At 45.2% G+C, this 20,724-nt stretch overlaps 1 protein-coding gene across 1 annotated transcript in view; it reads right to left on the reverse strand.

Annotated features, from left to right (window-relative positions):
- Positions 1-20,724, reverse strand: part of ADAMTS17 (ADAM metallopeptidase with thrombospondin type 1 motif 17) — a 271,681-nt gene that overhangs the window by 30,913 nt on the left and 220,044 nt on the right. The window contains exon 21 of the mRNA XM_065412384.1: positions 1,617-1,821. Coding sequence (XP_065268456.1) covers positions 1,617-1,821 — 205 coding nt within the window. The remainder of the gene's footprint in view (positions 1-1,616; positions 1,822-20,724) is intronic.

Genomic DNA, 20,724 nt, shown 5'->3' on the forward strand with positions numbered 1-20,724 from the left:
CACAATATGAAGCCACGCTATCCATGCCACTGTCTGATATATCTGAAATCAATATGGGATTCTCAAACCTTTTCTTTGATATCCCAAATTCAAAAATAATCACATCCTAAACCCATCTCTCAGGGTACATCTATACAGCAAATGAAGGTGTGAGCAGGTAGGCATCCCTGCACTACCTTTTAATCTAGCCAGCGCAGGTAACCATAGCAGCATGGACTCCAGTGCAGGCTAGCAACCCCTGTACAGATCCAGGGTCCCTGGAGTTGTTTAGGATTATTTTAATTATGAAAATATTGTTCTGTTCGTCATTCATTGCTAATGTTGCAAAGCTTGTTATTTTGCTATTGAATTCAAAGGGATAGTTGGGGATTTTATTGGACATGCCAGTTCTTTCCCATGACTATTCTTAAAGGCTGCAGCATCAGTGGTGGTTTTTACTACTTCATAACATATGGCCCAGCCTAGTTCCTATAAATTCATGTGTAAAACAAGAGGTCAATATTTCTAGTACAGAAATGGGATTTCCCTTATGTCCTAATTAGATTTTTTGGTCACGCTTTATAATAAGGGCACATTTATAAATAGTTTATACTATGTCTGATAAATAATTAATAGACATTTTAGTACAAGGCTAAGTAATTGCTCTACAACAGTGTTTCCCAAACTTGGGACGCCACTTGTGTAGGGAAAGCCCCTGGTGGGCTGGGCCGGTTTGTTTACCTGCCCCGTCCACAGGTCTGGCCGATAGCGGCTCCCACCGGCCGCAGTTCACTGCTCCGGGCCAATGGGAGCTGCTGGAAGTGGCGTGGGCCGAGGGACGTACTGGCCACCGCTTCCAGTAGCCCCCATTGGCCCGAAGCGGCAAACCGTGGCCAGTGGGAGCCGCGATCAGCCGGACCTGCGGACGCGGCAGGTAAACAAACCGGCCCGGCCTGCCAGGGGCTTTCCCTACAAAAGCGGCGTCCCAAGTTTGGGAAACACTGCTCTACAAGATTGTTAGACTCCAACAGGTCAGTAGGGTGCTTATAACCATGGCTTATTACCACCTATAGCACATACTACTTGTGTCTATAACATGCTTGTAACATCTATTAATAATTTATTAACCATTTACAAACTCTTTATAAATGCACCAGTTTTTCTGTCTCTAGAAGGATCATACAAGCTAGAATCAGAAAAGTCTCAAAGATGGAGTGATCCAGGGCATCCTGCAACATAGAACAGAGCACTTATCAGAAATTAATTTCAAAATACACTTGATCTGAGCCAAAAGGCTTGTGGTGCTGGTTGCACTCCTCATCACAGGTCACTGAAATGCTTCTCCTCGGTGGTCTTGATTGCAGATTGGAAAGATACACATAATACAGCTGGGTTTATAGAACCCACCTCAATAATTCACTGGTATGGAAAACACTGCTCAGCACCATACAGCTCTTCTGCATTTGTAATCATACTCACTGGTCATGGTCCTGCAAGACGCTGGGCTCTCTTGCCTCTATCCAGTACTTAACGTTAAGTGTTTTACTGGATCAGGGCCAGAGCGCTCGGCACCCTCAGGATCAAGCCCAGGAGATTTTATAGAGAGCTCTGGTTTCCCCCTCAAACCAAATTCTTACCTTTGACCATTCTGAAGCCTCCCAGATAGAAAGGCAGTCCTGGCCTTCACAGCTTTGTATTGGTGTGGGTTTGTTGCCCAGGCAGTAGAGGTCTCTGGTGTTAACATAGGTGCCATTCTGCAACTGATAAACACAAGTCACTTCCCGGTACTGGATGCCTTTCTCGCAGGTTGCAGAGCAAGAACTCCAATGGCCTGTCACCCACCTGTTAAGAAAACACAGAAGCGGACGAAGTGAAGGACTGAAACAATAGCTCTGTGCATATGCACAGGAAGGCAATCGTCTATGTTCCTCTGGGAAGTTGGCCTTCAGGGTTATTATTTAGGACTGTCATCTAGATTAGCATCCTTAATCAAATGAATCTTTCCCTTGTCACCTGATCCTGAGTTACTTAATACTGGATGTGGCTCAGATAGGTAAGATGCTTCCTCAAAGGCAAACATCTGCTTGAAAGAAAGGATTTCTTTTTGCTGAAAGCCCAGGAGGGGAAGCACAGGTGTCTAGTTAAGAGCAACACTTGAAAAAAGGCTGTTTAAAGGTTTGCATCTCCTAAAGGAATTAACGATCCAAAAAAATACAAATGTTACAGGCGGGGGGTGGGGGGAGGGGACACTCAGCCCACAAAATATAAAACTAGAATTGTCTTGTGTACTTGTCATTAATTCACCTGCAAACTGTTACCATTGGTGCTATTGTGCTGATGATCATGTCTGAGGCCTAGGCAGAAGCCAGCTGGTTTGAGAAGAACAGCATGCGATAGGCTACATGGTCACAGCTTTGCCAGCTGTCCTGCGCACAACCAGGACATACCTTTTTTGTGTGTAAAAGCAATTGACACATTCATTAATTTTGGTGGCTACAACGGCTAGGAAGACACTGAAAGTGCTTTTTTTTTTTTTTTTTTTTTTGGAGGGGAGTCGTTTGGTGCATCTCAGCATCTGGCTGCTTGGTATTTTGGTTATGGGATAATGCCACCTGCGTAAGCTAATGCTGAGACAGAAGGACTGACACATCCAGCCTATCAGGGGAGGATCCAATGTCCACTGAAGTTAACAAAAAAGTCTCCCATTGACTTCAAAGCGAGCTGGGTTGGGGCCTCTCTGAGCAGAATGTGAACGTGGCCTGTCCGATCACAGAAGCCGTTCACCAAAGGGATGGATGGAAAGGAAGTGATTTGCTTTAGTCATTTAAAGTAGCCACGGAATTGGGAATGGCTGCACTGAATACTCACAGCAGCACTGCAGTCTCACCATGATCTATAGCTACTGGCAAAGGAAGACAAAAAAAAGAGATTGACAGCCAAGGAGAAAGCCAAAGATCAAAATACATTCTTGGCAGAAGCTGCTCTGAATTGTTTTCATTTTAGGATGAGCAGCATGTGTCCTGCCAGGTACTCCTGAAATGCTTTAAACAGTCAGATGATGACCTTCCTTTAAAGAAGGGAAAGGAGTTCCTATCTGTGGTTTCCCTTGCTCTGACAAGGAGTTGAAAAGTGCCTCATTTCATTCCTGTTCAGTGGACTTGTTAGGCACCATTCTAACAGAGACATAACAGTGAGCGATAGGACAGAATAAATGTCATGAATATAAGATGAATTATCACATAGGGCCGATCCAAAGCCCACTGAAGTCAATAGAAAGCCTTTGGGATCAGGTCCTTCCATACATTTAATATTTCAAATGTGGTCCCTGGGCAAAGAGAGATTTCCAGTGTCTCTCTACGAGTGGCACACAACGGCAGTTACAGATCTGCCATGGCACATCATTGAACCACAGAGTCCAGGGCCTTGTCAGGTGGCTAAAAAGAGCAAAGCTATGAACTAGCAGTTCTCTGAAATCCAAACAGAAAAGAATATAGAACATGAAAAGCAAGTAACAAGGTGTCAGCCAGGAAAAATGGGGTTTCCTTTGACATGGAAAATCTATTCTATCTATCACAGAAGGGCAGAGCCTAAGAGAAGATTTCTGTTGCAGTTTCCAGGGGATGGGAGGCAACTTCTTCAAGGTAATGAGCAACTTTCTCAAAGGTACCTCTAGGAAGTCATCCGTTCCATTGCATTCCCAGTCTGCTCTGAACAGGCTATGAAAACAGCTGATGCCTGCAGCTCTGAAAAAAGCTTGCAACAGGAAGTGAAACTCTCAAATTCAGATTTTTTTGCTAATTTCAAGGGAAAGTGAAAAAATCACGTTTTTCTTTTCGTTATTTTGGCCTGTGTGATTTCATTATCACTCTGACCACAAACACCTTGGAAAGTAAAACCAGGAGATTTTGCCCAGCGGTTTGTCTTTCCCCTTAGTACCTGCCGGCACATTCTTTTCCTTCATGCAGTGGTTGCCATTCAACAATGAGCCCTTGACAGAGTGCCCACACAGTGGTATCTAAGACAACAATCACCAATGCACTGCTCTGTGGCACAACGGGGCTGGAAAACCTGGCACATATTCCAGATGGGAATTCCCTCTGCACCACACCCCGCTCAAGGGGATGTGGTTCTATCATCTCTATGTCCCACCCATTCTCTGGTAGCCAGGTGCAAGTCAGAGCTACCTTAGGGTCTCTCTAACTTACACTGGGAGATGACTTACTCTTTAACAGAGTCACAAAGCTGGTATAAAGCCACCTTCGTCCCCCAACTCTCAGGTCCTGCACTCAGCTTGGCACAGCTCACCCAGACCTGAGAATGAGGCTCATGACTGGAGTCAAAACTACTTGAGAACAAGCAGAGTTCCTTTAGCTCTCTCTCTATGCTAATTCTTCCCTTACTCCAAAACAGTACAACAGATGTTAGGCAAACAAATGTCCTTTTGCAAACCAAGCTCTGCCAGTAACACAAGAGACACCAAGTACTTTTACAGTATTCAAAGATAAGGGTTTCCTTTTAAAGATCAAAAAGATAAAAAATTAAATTGAACTGTACAGTGCAGGTCCAAAAGTGCAAACAAATTCCCAACTGGATATGAACTTCATAACAGTGCCACTGACCAATAACTTTCAACTCACTATTCCACCACAGTCTATTTTTAGGACTACTTAAGTAACTTTATTATACGTTTCCTCTTTTTTAAAGAACATTAAAAGCATAAAATAGTGCTGTAGAGGTGGGAAGTACTAAAATTATTATTATTATTATTATTATAACCTTATACAACCACTCTCTCCAAGAATCTCAGATTAATTAAGCCTCACTACCCCTGTCACCCTTTTGTGATCCTGGGAAGAATCTGCACTGCCATTTTGCAGATGGAGAAACCGAGGCAGAGATGGTTGAAGTGAGTTGGAAATATAATTCACATCTCTTGATGCGCAGTCCTGAGCTTTAGTCAAAACTCCATTATATCAGCCGTAATCAATCACGTTCAAAGAATAAAACTAGCATAAGTCTCATCCTACAATTTCTTGAGGGCTCTTGATTCCTACAACAATTTACACGAGTGCTTAACTTTACACACTGAACGCGAAGGGACTATTCACAGTGAGTAAAGTTAAGTGTGAGCTAGTCTTTGCAGGATCCTGGCCTAAATTAGTACCATCGTTGCAGGCTAGAACCCTGAGTATTACATCTCTACCCCGATATAACGCGACCCGATATAACACAAATTCGGATATAATGCGGTAAAGCAGCGCTCCGAGGGGGCGGGGCTGCGCGCTCTGGTGGATCAAAGCAAGTTCGATATAACACGGTTTCACCTATAACACGGTAAGATTTTTTGGCTCCCGAGGACGGCGTTATATCGGGGTAGAGGTGTATTTCCCTTTCCGGCGTTTACAACAGGTCTGAGAGCCAAATTGCAAATGCTGCTAGTAATTAAGATGAGAGATTTCTTATCAATTAAAAGGCTTATAATCAATGAATCATACAGCATCAATGATCAGAGTCCTCAGGGCACAATCCCTAAATAGGTAAGGAAGAAGCCCTCTCTGCACTTTAAAATATAGTTTAACTCTCAGCAAACAAGTAACAGTAGGTGCATAGGTGATTATCAGAGCAGGATAAGCAAGGAAAATCTATCACAACCAACTCTTCATGAAACATGCTGATTTTTTGACAGATTGCTTTGAATCCTCGATGTTGTTGAAAGATGGGCCATAGTCTCTGCTGGTGTAAACTAGTGCCACCCACTTCAATGGAGCTGTGCCAGTCAGCATGTTTGGCCCATTTGATCTCAATAATCAGCTGAGTATTGGCGTATGCCATTTGAGCAGAAGCAGGAGAAGCTGGGTGAAATTCTGGGTGCTTTATTTTTATAAAATTCCTTCTCCAATGATCTAAAAATCAACATCCCGGTCTCTAAGGAGGGCAAGAGGGAATGCTATAAGAAGTGTAGAGGGAAACACTCAGTTGAAACTGATCGTCTGAACTGTACCCGAGGGCAAAAATGTCTTCAAACCTGGGCCTCCTACACCCATCCTGACACTGCTGCCATCAGCACCAATTGGTACAAATACTGAAATGAACCAATACTGCACTGCTGAGCTTTCAGCATCGATCTTGTTCTAGCCACAGTGTGAACTGGGCCAGAGCCAGGAAGTTTGGATCTGGTCCAAAGTTCAGAGATAGTTGGATTGAGGGATTTGGTTTGGCCCCATTTTAGAGCCAGGGGCTGGTTTTAAAGTTTGAAAAATAGTGGGGGAGATCTTCAAAGGCACAAAGGGATGTAGAGACTCAATTTCCATTGAAAGTCAATGAGTAGTTGGGTGCCTAACTTCCTTTGGGACTATAAAGATCTCCCCCAATGATGACACTTAGCACTTACCCATTACTTTTCATCTGAAGGTCCCAGAGTGCTTCCCAAAAAAAAAGGGGGCTAATATCTTGACCTCCCTTTTAGACATGGGGAAACTGAAGTGAGATGAAGAGACTTGCTCAATGTCACGCAGCAAGTCAGTGCCAAACCCAGGCACCAGAAATAGGCTCTGGGCAGTTTTAAAAAATCGGTTTCTGTGAGATTAGTTGCAGAATAGGGTACCACTCAGTGTAGGTAAAGGTGACAGAACTGAGCCCTTTGAATGCATAATCCTATGACTAAACTCAACACAATGCAGACTGCTCAATAATAAGTAATAATACCTACCTCTAATCTAGCACTTTTCATCCATAGATTTCAAAGTGCTTTACCAAGCACCCACTGTACAGACAGGTAAACTAGGAACAGGGAGAGAAGCGACATGCCCAAGATCATCCAGAAAGCAGTGGCAGAGTCAGGGGATTTTGATGGCCCTAATCCTATGAAGGTGGCAAAAAATTTTTTCTAAAGGAGCCAATGTGCCAGCCGTGCTCTCCAGGCCCAGCATATATAGTAACTATCTGTAATAGAAGACATTTCTTGGGACATCCATAAATCTGGGAAGCAGCACAAGCCAGAGATACAGCATGTAATTAATGCTGGTACTTAGTCAAACAAGCACCAGATCCCTATAAAAAGTTACATTGGGTAAACCTATGATAAAATATTCGTGTCCTTCCTTTCACTTTAGAGAACGATTAAAACAATCCTGATGCAACAAAGCCAAAACAGATGCCAAGCAGATGTTCTTTCTCTAAGTCCAACGAGAGCCACTAAGAAACAACAATTAGTTCAAAATATGGTTCTCAGCAAATTATGTACCCGAGATTTTTAGCTGCTTGTTTCTACGTTTATTGTGGTGCCAAAACTACGGATTCTGGTTCAACAATACTCGTATGTTTAGAATCCTTGGACTGCAGTATAAACCATGTTCTGGGTTCAATTTGTGCAAACCCTGGCAGGAAAATGGATTGATGATTTCTGCTGCAAATTCATTAGCTACTAAAATTTATGGGCCAAATTCCGACATGGTGAAAGCAGGTGCATCTCCATTGAAAGCAATGGAGCTGCACCCACTCCCACCAGCTCTGAATCTGGTTCCTTCTCTCTAAACAGTTAAAAAAAAAGATTGAGTTTTACTTCTGATTTTTCTAGGCATAAGAGGTACTGATATAGTGTGCTGAGAAAAGAGAAAACTATGAAATTTCACACATGCAAATTGCTACAGGTGAACAGGTTAATGGTCCCGCTAAATGATTATTCTTTTGTTGTATGCTTGCTTGGATACTTTGCAGTATTCACTCTATTCGACATTGGTGAGGCCTCATCTGGAGTACTGTGTCCAGTTTTGGGCCCCACACTACAAGAAGGATGTGGAAAAATTGGAAAGAGTCCAGTGGAGGGCAACAAAAATGATTAGGGGGCTGGAGCACATGACTTATGAGGAGAGGCTGAGGGAACTGGGATTGTTTAGTCTGCAGAAGAGAAGAATGAGGGGGGATTTGATAGCTGCTTTCAACTACCTGAAAGGGGGTTCCAAAGAGGATGGATCTAGACCAGGGGTCGGCAATGTTCGGCACGCGGCTCGCCAGGGTAAGCCACGGCCAGCACATCGCTCGCCCGCGCTGCTTCTCGCCACCCCCATTGGCCCGGGACGGCGAACCGCAGCCAGTGGGGGCCGCGATCGGCCAAATCTGCCGCGTCAGCAGGTAAATAAAACTGGCCCGGCCCGCCAGGGTGCTTACCCTGGTGAGCTGCGTGCCAAACGTTGCCGACCCCTGATCTAGACTGTTCTCAGTGGTACCAGATGACAGAACAAAGAGTAATGGTCGCAAGTTGCAGTGGGGGAGGTTTAGGTTGGATATTAGGACAAACTTTTTCACTAGGAGGGTGGTGAAGCACTGGAATGGGTTACCTAGGGAGGTGGTAGAATCTCCTTCCTTAGGATGTTTTTAAGGTCCATCTTGACAAAGCCCTGGCTGGGATGATTTAGTTGGGGATTGGTGCTGCTTTGAGTAGGGGGTTGGACTAGATGACCTCCTGAGATCCCTTCCAACCCTGATATTCTATGATTCCATTAATGCCTAAAACCCCTTCTCTGTTGTCAGTTAATAACCTACTTCCTTTAGCCTGTGCTTCCATAAATCACCATTGTTCCTTCATAATGATGTTGTGAGGCTTAACTCCATAAGGTTCCCAAAGCACTTTATGATTCTTAGAGGCTCTAAATAAATGTGAAGTATCATATGAACAAACCCAGCATCTGCATTCACGCTAGGTTTGGTAAAATTAGAAGTATTATCAAAACCTGTGTTTTAAGGCGTAAGCTTGGGTCAGGAAGACATTCCTCCCATGGAAAATTAGTGGTAGGTGCATTATGTTAGTTTTATGCCTTTCTTTGTAGCATCTTGCATTGGGCACTGTCAGAAATAGGATACTAGAATTAAGGAACCACTGTTCTGTTTTAATATGGCAAATCCTAGAGTACCTTCCTTTGACATCTCTCTTTACAGAAGCTTGCTAGTTCTTCATCCTCTGTAGAGGTGTTTTTATTGAAATCTTACATCCACCTCACAGTCACTGGCTAATGGATGTGTATCTATGGCTCCTTTCTGGGTTTAGAGATTTCAGACTGAACTGGTTAATTGATCGTATTGAAAATATCACTGTTAGGCGCCACTTTTGCGGGAAGTTTTGAGGGAGATTACAAAAGGAGCGCCTATAACAAAAACCCACAGGAGTAGCGTGTGCAATATTGACAAGTCCTCACTCCTATCCGATGTCCTTTAAAAATCAGTCATCCAGCATCATTTCTAGTGCCTGCAAGACACCAAACTGAGAGCATCCGGAATTGAACATCATGGCTACTGATGGGAGCAAGAGTGGAAATACAAAGGATTCTATCCTTATTGGTAAGATAGTTGATTAAATATGAAGACTGCTGCCAGTTTTGTACTTGTTAAAGGAATGTGCAGGACTACATTAGCATAATTAGCATCAGCAACTGACTGCCCAATAAGTAATGTGTATGTCTGCAACCAAAAAATGTGATGCACAACATTCCTGTCTGGTTACTATTAAGTTGTAAACCAGACAGGTTTCCTCTGCTACAGTCATTAGACACAATGAACACACCTGTATGCACTTTTAGAATGAGCCTTTTTTTAAATTTAAGCATTTGCTTATGTCAACATAAAAAATAATTCAACGGCTCTAACTTCAAACAATCAGGCAAGCCCTATATTATTAAATAAGCCAGCTGTGTATATCATATATAGCATTTGGCTTCCAGTCATGTTATAAGCCTGTAACACGATCTCAGGGATTGCTTGACACTGCAGCCCTTTTTATATTCGTTTTTTTCCCCTCCCAGGTGATAACATTATCTTCAGTTAAAAATGTGAGTGCTGCAGACAGTCACTTGAGAGCCTCTCTCCTGTTTCCAATAAGGATTTAATTATTTATGTGACAGGAACTCATTTTTCTCACAATCCTAGGGATGGTTTAGTCTACGGGACTTTTTGTGAAGAGTACCGTATAGAAGGTTTGAGAGCTGGATGCTTAAATCAAATGGTGGTTCTGTTTAGATGCTGGGCTTTTAAGCAAAGATATTAATCCACTGAATGGGAAGGGTGTGTATGTTGGCAGACTCTGAAAGTGCCACTGGGATAGACAGGCCATGCAACATGAGTAGAGGTCTTAAATCTCTGCCGCTTGAGTCTTCCTCAACCTTTGACCTCTTACTATCTCTTTTGAGGAGTTTGGGAGTTCTTTGTCTAATCTGCTGTGGCAACATTCGTTTGGCAGGCCCCTGGAGCAAACTTTAAACTTCCTTTGGAGGATTAGCTCATTATTTGATCTTTCTAGGGCCTGGATTAGTCATTACTCTTGAAATAGCTGTTCTACCTAGTTGTTCATGCCTGAAACTTCCAGGTTCCTTGGGAAAACTAGTGTGTACAATATCTTATATCTAAATCTGGGGATGCTGAATGTTTGCAAGAACTATGAATGACTGAAAAGCTTACAGTCAAAGATCTGGACAAGATGCAATGGAAGGTGTCAACTGTTGGGGAGAGGTGAGATGATAGGGTAGGCGAGGGTGACAAAAAGATTATGAGGTTACTTCTCATTGATTCATGATTCAGTTTAAGGCCAGAGGGACCATTAGGACATCTAGTCTAATCTGCTGTATATCACAGGCCATTACATTTCACCCACTTACCCATCTTGAGCAGTTATGTACATGTCTGAATTGTTCCACTAAATGTATGTATGTAAACAAACAGCCATATATGAGCGTGTGGGCAGGCGCGCACACACTGCAACACCCCCCCCATGGCATTGAAAAGCTAATTTTCCCCACATTTGCAATAAAGTCTCTGATTTGACCTATGCCACCTTTGATGTAACAATAGTTTCACCATTTTTATTATAGCGGTTCCTTGAGTATCTAATTAAGAAGACAGCATTGATCTCTGTTGCCGAACAAGGGACAATAGGAAAAAAAGGGCCATAAACAAAAAAATCTGAATGACTACTTGGAACAGAAACAAAAGCAAAGCAATACAGTTTTAGGGTTCTATTTCATATAGATTCTACTGTGAATATTCTCATTCAACATAAAACAGTTACCTACCGTTTCGTAACTGTTGTTCTTTGAGATGTGTTGCTCATGTCCATGCCATTCTAGGGGTTGTCAGAGATTTTTGCCATAACGGTATCCGTAGGTACGGCTGTGGTGCCCCTTGAGTGCCGCACTCATGCGTCAGTATATTAAGCGCCGCCGGCCCTACGCCCGGATGAAGCGACCACTCATGGCGAGATGAGAAGGTCCTGCTGAGGTGATCTGCTAAGATGTTCCTGGCTCCAGGCAGGTGCGCGGCTACCAGATGAATGGCATGCTGCACACAAAAATCCCACAGGCAGAGAGCTTCTTGGCAAAGGGCCGACGACCTGGCTCTGCCCTGCCTGTTGATGTAATACATCACGGTGGTATTGTCCATCAGGATCTGCTCCACCTTGCCCTTCAGGTGGGGCAAGAAAGTCTGGCAGGCCAGGCGAACCGCTCTGAGCTCCCAGATGTTGATATGCAGGATCAGATTGTCCCACATCAAGAAGACCTGGATGCTCAGTTCACCAAGGTGGGCTCCCCCGCCCAGGTCCGAGGCATCGGATACCAGGGTCAATGACGGGGACGTGGTCATGAAGGGGACTCCCTCCAACACCGACCGGATGTGATCTGGCACCCGGACCACCTGGTCTAGGTCATGCCTGTTGGGGATGTAGACCAACTCCAACCATGGTTGCAGAGGCCTGAGATGGAGCCAGGCATGACTGACCATGTGCATGCCGCCCAACAACTGCAGGCAGGTGTGCGCCATGCTGAGCGGGTTGTTCTTCACATGGGAGATCAGGTCCGACATGGCCTGAAAACGCGCTTCCAGAAGGAAGGCTCTGGCTCACATGGAGTCGAGAACTGCCCCAATGAACTCTTTATTTGCTGGACCGGCGTTAAGGTGGATTTTTTCTTGTTTATTAACAGGCCCAGGTCGCAGCATGTGGAATGCACCAGATGGAGGCTCCTCTGCATTTGTTCCCTTGATGAGCCAGTCGTCGAGATATGGGAAGACCTGGACCCCTTGACGTCTCAGATAAGCAGCGACTGGCGTCAGACATTTTGTGAACACCCTTGGGGCCGGTGAGAGGCCAAAGGGCAGTGCTGTGAATTGAAAATGGCATCTGCCCCCTATGAAACGGAGGAAACACCTGTGACCTTGGAATATGGTAATAAGCATCCTTCAAGTCGAGGGCGGCATACCAGTCTCCCGGATCCAGGGAAGGAATGATGGAGGCCAGGGAGACCATGCGAAACTTCAACTTTCTGAGAGACTTGTTGAGGCGAAAACAGTCCAGAATGGGTCTGAGGACCCCTTTTGCTTTCGGGATTAGGAAGTAATGGGAATAGAATGCCTTTCCTTTCACACCCCGAAGGACCTCATCCACCGCCCCCAGGGGCAGGAGGTTTTTGACCTCTTGAACGAGGAGTTGCTCATGAGAAGGGTCCCTGAAGATGGATGGGGAAGAGGAGGTGAGAGGGAGGGGCAGCCAAAAATGGCAGGGTTTAGCCCTGAGAAACTATGCCGGTGACCAAAGGCTTGTAGGGTGCCTTTGCTGCTTTCTGTAGCATGCATGGTGCCGGCGGCGCAGGCGGAGGCCTCTAATCTCTTGCCACCGGGGGAGCTTGGGAAGGCACTAATGCCGCCACCAGTTTAGGTCCCCTACTGCTCCCAGGAGTCGGTGGTGGAGCCATTAAGGGGCTAAGGGCTCCGGAGTGGCCGGGCAGACTGAACTGGGTTCTTTGCCCGATGCCCCATGGCCTTCCTTGCCCAGTGCTGGGGAGCTGTGCTCATTAGTTTTCTTTCTGGGCACTGGCGATGGGGAGCGCTGCCAGGTGGAGCCTGGTACTAGAGGTGTGCTGCGTACCAAGTCCGAGGTACTAGGAGCTGAGTCTTGGCGGGATGGCTCGGAAGCCAGACGGAGGGCAGCCTCCATGAGAAGAGCCCTCAAATGAATATCCCGCTCTTTCTGAGTCCTGGGTGGAAAATGTTTACAAATACGACTCTTGTCCTTCACATGTGATTCCCCCAAGCACTTGAGGCAGGTGCTGTGGGGGTCACTTACAGGCATAGGCCTGTTACAGTCCGCACAGGGCTTAAACCCTGGACACCGGGGCATGCCCCGCCTGGGGCAAAGTCCCCGCTGAGACTCTAACTTCTAACTACACTTAACAACTACTTAACACTAACTACTATAAACAACTATTTACAAGGCCCTAAGGCTCGAAGTCAGAAGAGACGAAAACACAAGCCCTTGCTATGCAAGGAAAGACGCTCCGACTAACCACCACGGGCGGTCAGAAGGAACTGAGAGAGCGAAGGGCCAGCAGCACCTGATATACCGACACATGAGTATGGCACTCAAGGGGGCGCCACAGCCGACCCTACGGATACCGCTAAGGCAAAAATTTCTGACGACCGCGCACATGGGCGCGCGCATACCTAGAACGTATTTGACATGAGCAAGCACTTGAAGAAACAACAATATTTTTGTTGAACAAACTAACTGTTATTTACTACACAGGTAAGAGCTAAACATCAGATCTAGTTAGTACACTTTTAAAACGTTCTTACAGTTGTTTTCAGTGCTACAGAGTATATATACTATTGGGTGAAATCCAGTCTCCATGGAAGTCAATGGCAAAACCTCCATTGACTTCAAGATCTTCTCTCTCTATGTGTGTTTATGTGTGTGTGTGTCTATATATATAGTATGGGAGGGCTTTTTGAGAGTTATTCTCTTGGTATTGATTTTCAGATATTCTTCACTAAGAGCTATCAAACTAAGTTTAGGATAGAGCAGGGAAGGCAGAAATAAATTGTTTATAAGACACCTCCTGAATTCACTGTAATACCCAGACCTTTTCCATTATCACACTATATTACATGCCTGAAACTGTTTTGTGTCAAGTGGTACATTGGGTCAAAATAATCAGGTGAACCTTGATTTTGATAACAGGTTGTGCCACACCCAGTCACTAAAACTTTAGGGAATAAAAAAATACCAGGAATCTAGTAGAATAATACAGCTGCTGATGTAGAAATCGGGACTCCAAGACTAACATTCCTGTCTGATTGCCTTTATAAACAGCACGCAGTAATTTTCCAGTACAGTAGTCATTCTGCTAACAGACTTGCCAACTCTCACTCAGGCAGGTTTCTCTTTACTTTAGCGCTCATCATTTTGACAGATTGCGCTATTTTCCCAGGGAGCACAGGATCAATAACATTGCCTGCTAATTTACATGAGTCTTGGGGGGGCTTATTTGAATTAAATGCTACAGTTCTTTATTCTTCCTTCTTCAATGATATCAACAATGATCCAAGGGATCAAATTCAGCCCTGGTGTAAGTGGGTGCCATTCCCATTGGAACAGTGGCAGCTGCTCCCTTGCACCAGACACAGAACATCAGTGCCACCAGACAGGGGTCCCGGAAAAGGGGGGCCCATCGTCCTCCACTTTTTACCGGCCATAAGTGTGAGCGGGGGTGTGGAGAAGAGAGAGCAGGGGCAGGGTTTGGGGGGGGGAAGAGGCGGCACGAGGATGGAGTCTCGGGGGAAGGGGTGGCACAGGGGGTGGCCGCCCCCCCACTGTTAGGAAGCTGCTATCATCCCTGCCACCAGATCTATTGCACCTCCAATTGTCCCTGCCTACACCCATCCCTCCATCACAGGGGGAGTTTCTCCAGCCTGCAGGGAAGGCAGAGGCCCTTAAGCAAACTCCCTGGGGGCTGAAGCAGCCCGGCAGTGAATTTCTCCCATAAGGAAACATATTCTTTTATCCTGCTAATCTTCCCCTGGGGATGAGTTCTGAAGCCCAAACTGTGGAGACTCAAGCCACACAGAGATAATTTAGCCTTGGTGAAGCTTAACTGCAGTGATATTACGTTAAATTTCATAGTGGGGGAAACCAAGATGAAGGCTAGCCGGAGTGTTTATCCCAAAGCAAAGCGGGGGCGTCTCCTGACTTCGTGTGCTGTGTAACGCTGAATGTACTTCATCTCCAGCCAGTTGTCCTCAGTTATTTGGCATAAATGCGTTTAGTACTAGCCAATAAAGTCCACCTAATTCCATTTGGCCTCTCCGCCCATATTTATTAAGCAAGAACTGATATAGAGCAGTGTGGATTCTTCATACTGTCAAATAACTAACCCCTTAGTCACAAGCCCTGAACTCCATTTACAGGCCCAGACATTGCTCCCTTCCTCCCATTCACAGCACCGCATCCCTGGCCCACGCATCTTGTGCTGCATTTTTTTTTTTGTTTTCCTCTGAATAATTAGATATTTGCCAATGGACACTGGACTTGACAGACTCATCCGGAATGGACTGAGTGTAGCTATGACTCCTAGTGGCTGGACCATATAGCAAACTATATGCTGAAAAAAACAGACATGCTCATAGGAATAAATTACATACGCACGGGTGACCAGGACTACAGTCCTGACCTCATGCTCCAAAATCACTGGCTTCCACCACTGGATCTAAAGGAGAATGACTGTTGCTGTTGATAGCAACAGGTCCCTTCTCCTTTCTGTGGGACAGCCAGCTGAAGGCTGCATTACCTACTCATACATATATAGCTCATACGTTACATACATATGGTCTGAAGTGTTAGTTCTATAATCCCAATCCTAGTCTATCGACTCCCATTCTAATTTCTGTGTCCCTTTCAAAATTTGCTCTATTAAAATGGAAATTGTACGCCCTGGTGTTGGTTGGTATTTACATTGCAACGTTTCATGTGAGATTTCCAGGATAACATTATTTAGAAGGGATCTACTCATTTATTTCACCGTAGAAACTCTTGTACTCTCACATTACCAAATCTTTCTCCTGTAAATCTATTCAGGGATGAAAAAGGTTGGACCAGCAACTGCTGAGGTACTGGGCAGAGCCAACTGATTGCTCTTGGCAGGGGAAGAGGTATGACCAGTCCAAGGAAACAGTACTGGGATACAGAACCTCTCTCCCCTACTTGACATTATTAGCATATCTGCCAACATGAGCCAATAAAATAACAGTCAATTCAAATCTACATACATTTGCATACACATGAAGTGCGTGAATCAGAGAACTTGGTGATGGAACTTCAAGGGTCCCAGTGCTATGGGGAGTATGTGTCAGCTACACTTCCACCATCCCCCATCTAAGTGGGACACTGACCACACCAAAAAGGATGAAGCAAGAGCCTGCACCATCACTAATTTCCCCAGTTGGGAGGTTTGCACACAGGGTGGGCACTGCTGGTTCCTGTCCTCTGGTGTGAAGTGCGGGGGAGCTCTCTCCCTCCACACCTTACCCCCTCTCAATCCTCCTTCTCTGCCTTACTAGTGTAAAACAGGAGACAACGCAGGATAGATCTGGGGAAAGAGAGGAGAAATGAATTTGAGTGGGAGAGACGGGATGGAACAAAGAGGGAAAGATTTCCTCTCCCTTTTTTCTCTACTTTCCCCACTCCATCATCTTCCACCCTCATTCCAGAACCAGTTCTATCCCCTGGAACACCACCAATTCATGTATCATCCAAACGGTAATTCTACAGCCCCTCCAAATAAGCCATTCGAATTAATTCTGGTACCAACGCATCACTCCTCCCAAATCACCTGCAATCACAGCTGCAACCAATTCTGTTCGCTTTCCCACACACAGAACCCCACCCAATTCACTTGATAATGTTCCCCCACAGCCCCTCCAACTAACACCCCCCAACTTGAGAACACTGCCCCAGAGCCCCTCAGTTTATTTGATAACAACCTCTCCAATTCATTCAACAACATACAGCTTCCCCCAATACATTTTGCTCTCCCCAAACATTTCCCTTATTACGTAAATCCCAGCAGATCCCCCAGATAATTCTGTACCTTGCCCAGACAATGAATTCTGGCCCTGCATCCCCCAAGCCCATCATTAATCCTGCCCCTTCCCGCTCAAGCAGGACCCTCACTAATGCTGCCGCTGTCCCTCAGATCCTAACCCCCCCCCCCGTTCTGTTTGCTCTAGATCCACCCTTCTCCTAGGTGCTAGGTGGGCGGAAACCCAGCATCAGGATCTTCACCCTCCTGCTAGGTGTAAACGGGCTCCAAGAGCAGCTGGAGCTCTCTTCATCCACTCCCTCCAAAGCCTGCGGGACCGCAGGAATAACAGCAACCTTGTTCCTGACGTCTCCTGGTTTGGTGGGAGGTGCCCAGTAGCTGGCGTTAGAGCTGGCAAGAAACAGAAGCCGGCTACTGCTGATCAACCCTTTGCCAACCCTGTATTGTTCCCTCATGCTCCGTGCAGCAGCTCTGACTGGCTGCCAGCCCTATTATCCCATCTCCTGGGAAAGGCAGCCAGTGAGAGTGGGATTTCCCCATGGCAGAGCTGAAAATCTGTAATCTCTGGGACAGCCTATTGACTTGGCAGGTCTGGGATTGGTTCGAATACCATTCTAAGCCTGTTTAGTAGCCGATGTGAAAGGAGTCTGAGGCCACAGTCCATTTTCTAGTGATCACCACCACTGGCACCAGCTAGCCTCTTGGCTGGAAATGACAGCAGAGGCCTAAATCTCACCCCTTCGACATGGTGCCTCCCAGTGGGATGGGAACACAACAGCAGGCAGGGTGGGGAAGCTCTGCCTGTTGCTTGTCCTGAGCCACTGGCATGAGGCCTAGCCCAAGATTTAGCAGGTGTTTTGCATACGGCCACCAACTCCTACTCTACTATCAGTAGGTTTGTGGGAAGGGAGAGAGAGGAGGCTGGTGCTAGAGGAGGGAGGGATAGCTCAGTGGTTTGAGCATTGGCCTGCTAAACCCAGGGTTGTGAGCTCAATCCTTAAGGGGGCCATTTAGGGAACTGGGGTAAAATCAGTACTTGGTCCTGCTAGTGAAGGCAGGGGGCTGGACTTGATGTCCCTTCCAGCTCTATGAGATCAGTATATCTCCATATATATCAGAACAGAGGGAGTTGGGAACAGGCTAGAGCAAGGTGCATGATGCAAGCTAGAGAAAGTTAAAGAGCTGCCAGCTTCCACCCCGGAATAGACAGGGTTGCCATTTTTCAAAGGAAAAGCTGCTGCATCGAAAAATGGCCTTTTTTCAAAAATGGAAATTTTCCTGAAAACCTGCTGACTCTAGAAATTGTTCATAACATTTTAAACCAAACGTCTGATCAAAAACATTACTGAAAACACTGCTGGAACTTTTCATTTTCCAATAACTTGAGTTTTTGGGTAAATGAAAAGTTCCTAAAACTATTTCAAGAATTCGTTTGATAAAATTTTCCAACACAAATGCACAAATGTTGATTAAAATATTCACAAAAAATTAATAAAAACAGGTCAGTTTTGAACCCTTTGAAATGGAAACAACTTCACCAATTTTGAAAGGTTTGTAAAAATTAGTTTTTCATTTGTCAACAGAGAATCATCATCAAATGAGCTGGGTGTTTCTATGAGGTATACTGAAGAGATCAGTGCTAGGCCCGATGCTATTCAATATTTTAAAAAATGATGTGGACGTAAATACAAAATCACAGCTAATTAAATTTGTGGATGACACACAGACTGGCAGAGTGGGGAATAATGAGGACAAGGAAGTCGGGCAGAGTGACTTGGGTTGCTTGGTGAGCTGGGCCTATTTTAACAAACATGTTTTAATACAGCCAAGTGCAACATAATACATGTAGGAGCAAGGAATGCAGGCCATACCTACAGAATGGGGGACTGTATCCTGGAAAGCAGTGACTCTGAAAAGGATTTAGGGGTCATCGTTCACAAGTTGCTGAACATGAGCGCCCAGTGTGATGCTGTGGCAAAAAAGGCTAATGAGATCCTTGGAGGCATAAACTAGGGAGTAGAGTAGGAGCAGGGAGGTGCATATGGAATTGGGGTGAATGATACTGGGGGGAGGGATAGCTCAGTGGTTTGAGCATTGGCCTGCTAAACCCAGGGTTGAGAGTTCAATCCTTGAAAGGGGCCACTTAGGGATCTGGGGCAAAATCAGTACTTGGTCCTGCTAGTGAAGGCAGGGGGCTGGACTCAATGACCTTTCAGGGTCCCTTCCAGTTCTATGAGATAGGTATATCTCCATATGTTTTATTATTATTATACTGTGGCAAGTTCTGGTATCCACATTGTAAAAAGGACATTGCAAAATTGGTACAGAAAAGCCACAAAAATGATTCAAGGACTAGAGAAAATGCCTTTCAGTGACAGACTTAAAGAGCTCCATTTGTTTAGTTGATCAAAAAGAAGACTGAGAGATGACTTGATTACAGTGTATAAGTGTCTTCACAGGGAGAATATATCAGGTACTAAAGGGCCCTTTAATCTGGCGGAGGAAGGCATAACAAGAACCAAAGATTAGAAGCTAAAGTCAGGCAAATTCTAATTAGAAATAAGGCAGAAATTTTTAACAGTAAGGGTGCTTAATCCACCAGAGCAAACTACCAAAGGAACTGATGAATTCTCCATCTTTTGTCTTCAAATCAAGATTGGATGCCTTACTGGAAAAATTTTGGCCTGTATTATACAGGAGGTCAGACTGGATGATCTAATGATTCCTTCAGGTCTTAAAATCTGTGAATATATGAAACCAACTCTACCCCAGAGGTAGCTACATTTCAGTGATGGATGACCCGACTTTTATATACAGAGTTTGTAAAGCATACGTTGAGCCTCCAAAATAATATTGATGAGCACTTGGATAACACGTAATATCAGTCAAGCAAGTACAAACATTAATTTAACTGTCTATGTACATTTCTAATGTACCCTCATTATACTAGCTAGCCATCCTGTACAAAATCGAGGGTCACAATGATATATTTCTAAGGATATATTTTACTTTTCTTTATTTTAAGTCAACTTCTCATGCAGGATTATCTATCTAGGTTTTAGACCATGTTCACCACTGTTCTCTCTGAGCACCTGTCTTCTTTGAGAAATGCTATTAGCTTTACTTGCTGCTCTTTTGCTGCGGGAAAGGGAGTGACCAACAGTGGGCTTGTCTTCACTACCCGCCTGGATTGGCGGGTAGAAATCGATCTCTCGGGGATCGAATTATCGCGTCTTGTCAGGACGCGACAATCGATCCCCGAATGGACGCGCGTACTCCACCAGCGCAGGTAGGAGTAAGCGCCATCGACGGGGGAGCCGCGGCGGTCGATTTGCCGCCGTCCTCACAGCGGGGTAAGTCGGCTCGGATACATCGAATTCAGCTACGCTATTCGCGTAGCTGAATTTGCGTATCTTAAATCGATCGCCCCCCGCCCCCAGTGTAGACCTAGCCAGCGGTTCAATTGCTCTCGGGTGGGTAGGGCCCTGCACAGGTCAGGATCCTCCCCTGCCTAGAGCTGTACATTTGGCACCATCAGCCCCTCTTTCACAGGTGGCACTGGGAAGTGCAGAAGCAGAGGCAGACTTTAAGATAGCTTGGCCTTGCTCATTAAGGGTTCAGATAAGGACCAAGGATCCTGAAACAGATCTGGAATTGCACAGGAAGGCACAATAGGGCATGGAACATTGGTGTAGTATGTTCCCATCAGTTAGACGTGAGTAGGAAGTAGGCTACCACGTGTTGAACCTACTGTGGCTTCTGGGTGGCCTTTGCTGTCAGGTCCAGCCAGTTTCAATAATTTTTTTTTTCTATTCTGACATTTAATTTGAAAACACGTTAGTGTATCAAATTCTTCATTTGATGTTTCATTGCATCCTTTTACAGATGCTCT

This window comes from Emys orbicularis, chromosome 10 (assembly GCF_028017835.1).
Source record: "Emys orbicularis isolate rEmyOrb1 chromosome 10, rEmyOrb1.hap1, whole genome shotgun sequence".
Classification (NCBI taxonomy): Eukaryota; Metazoa; Chordata; order Testudines; family Emydidae; genus Emys; species Emys orbicularis.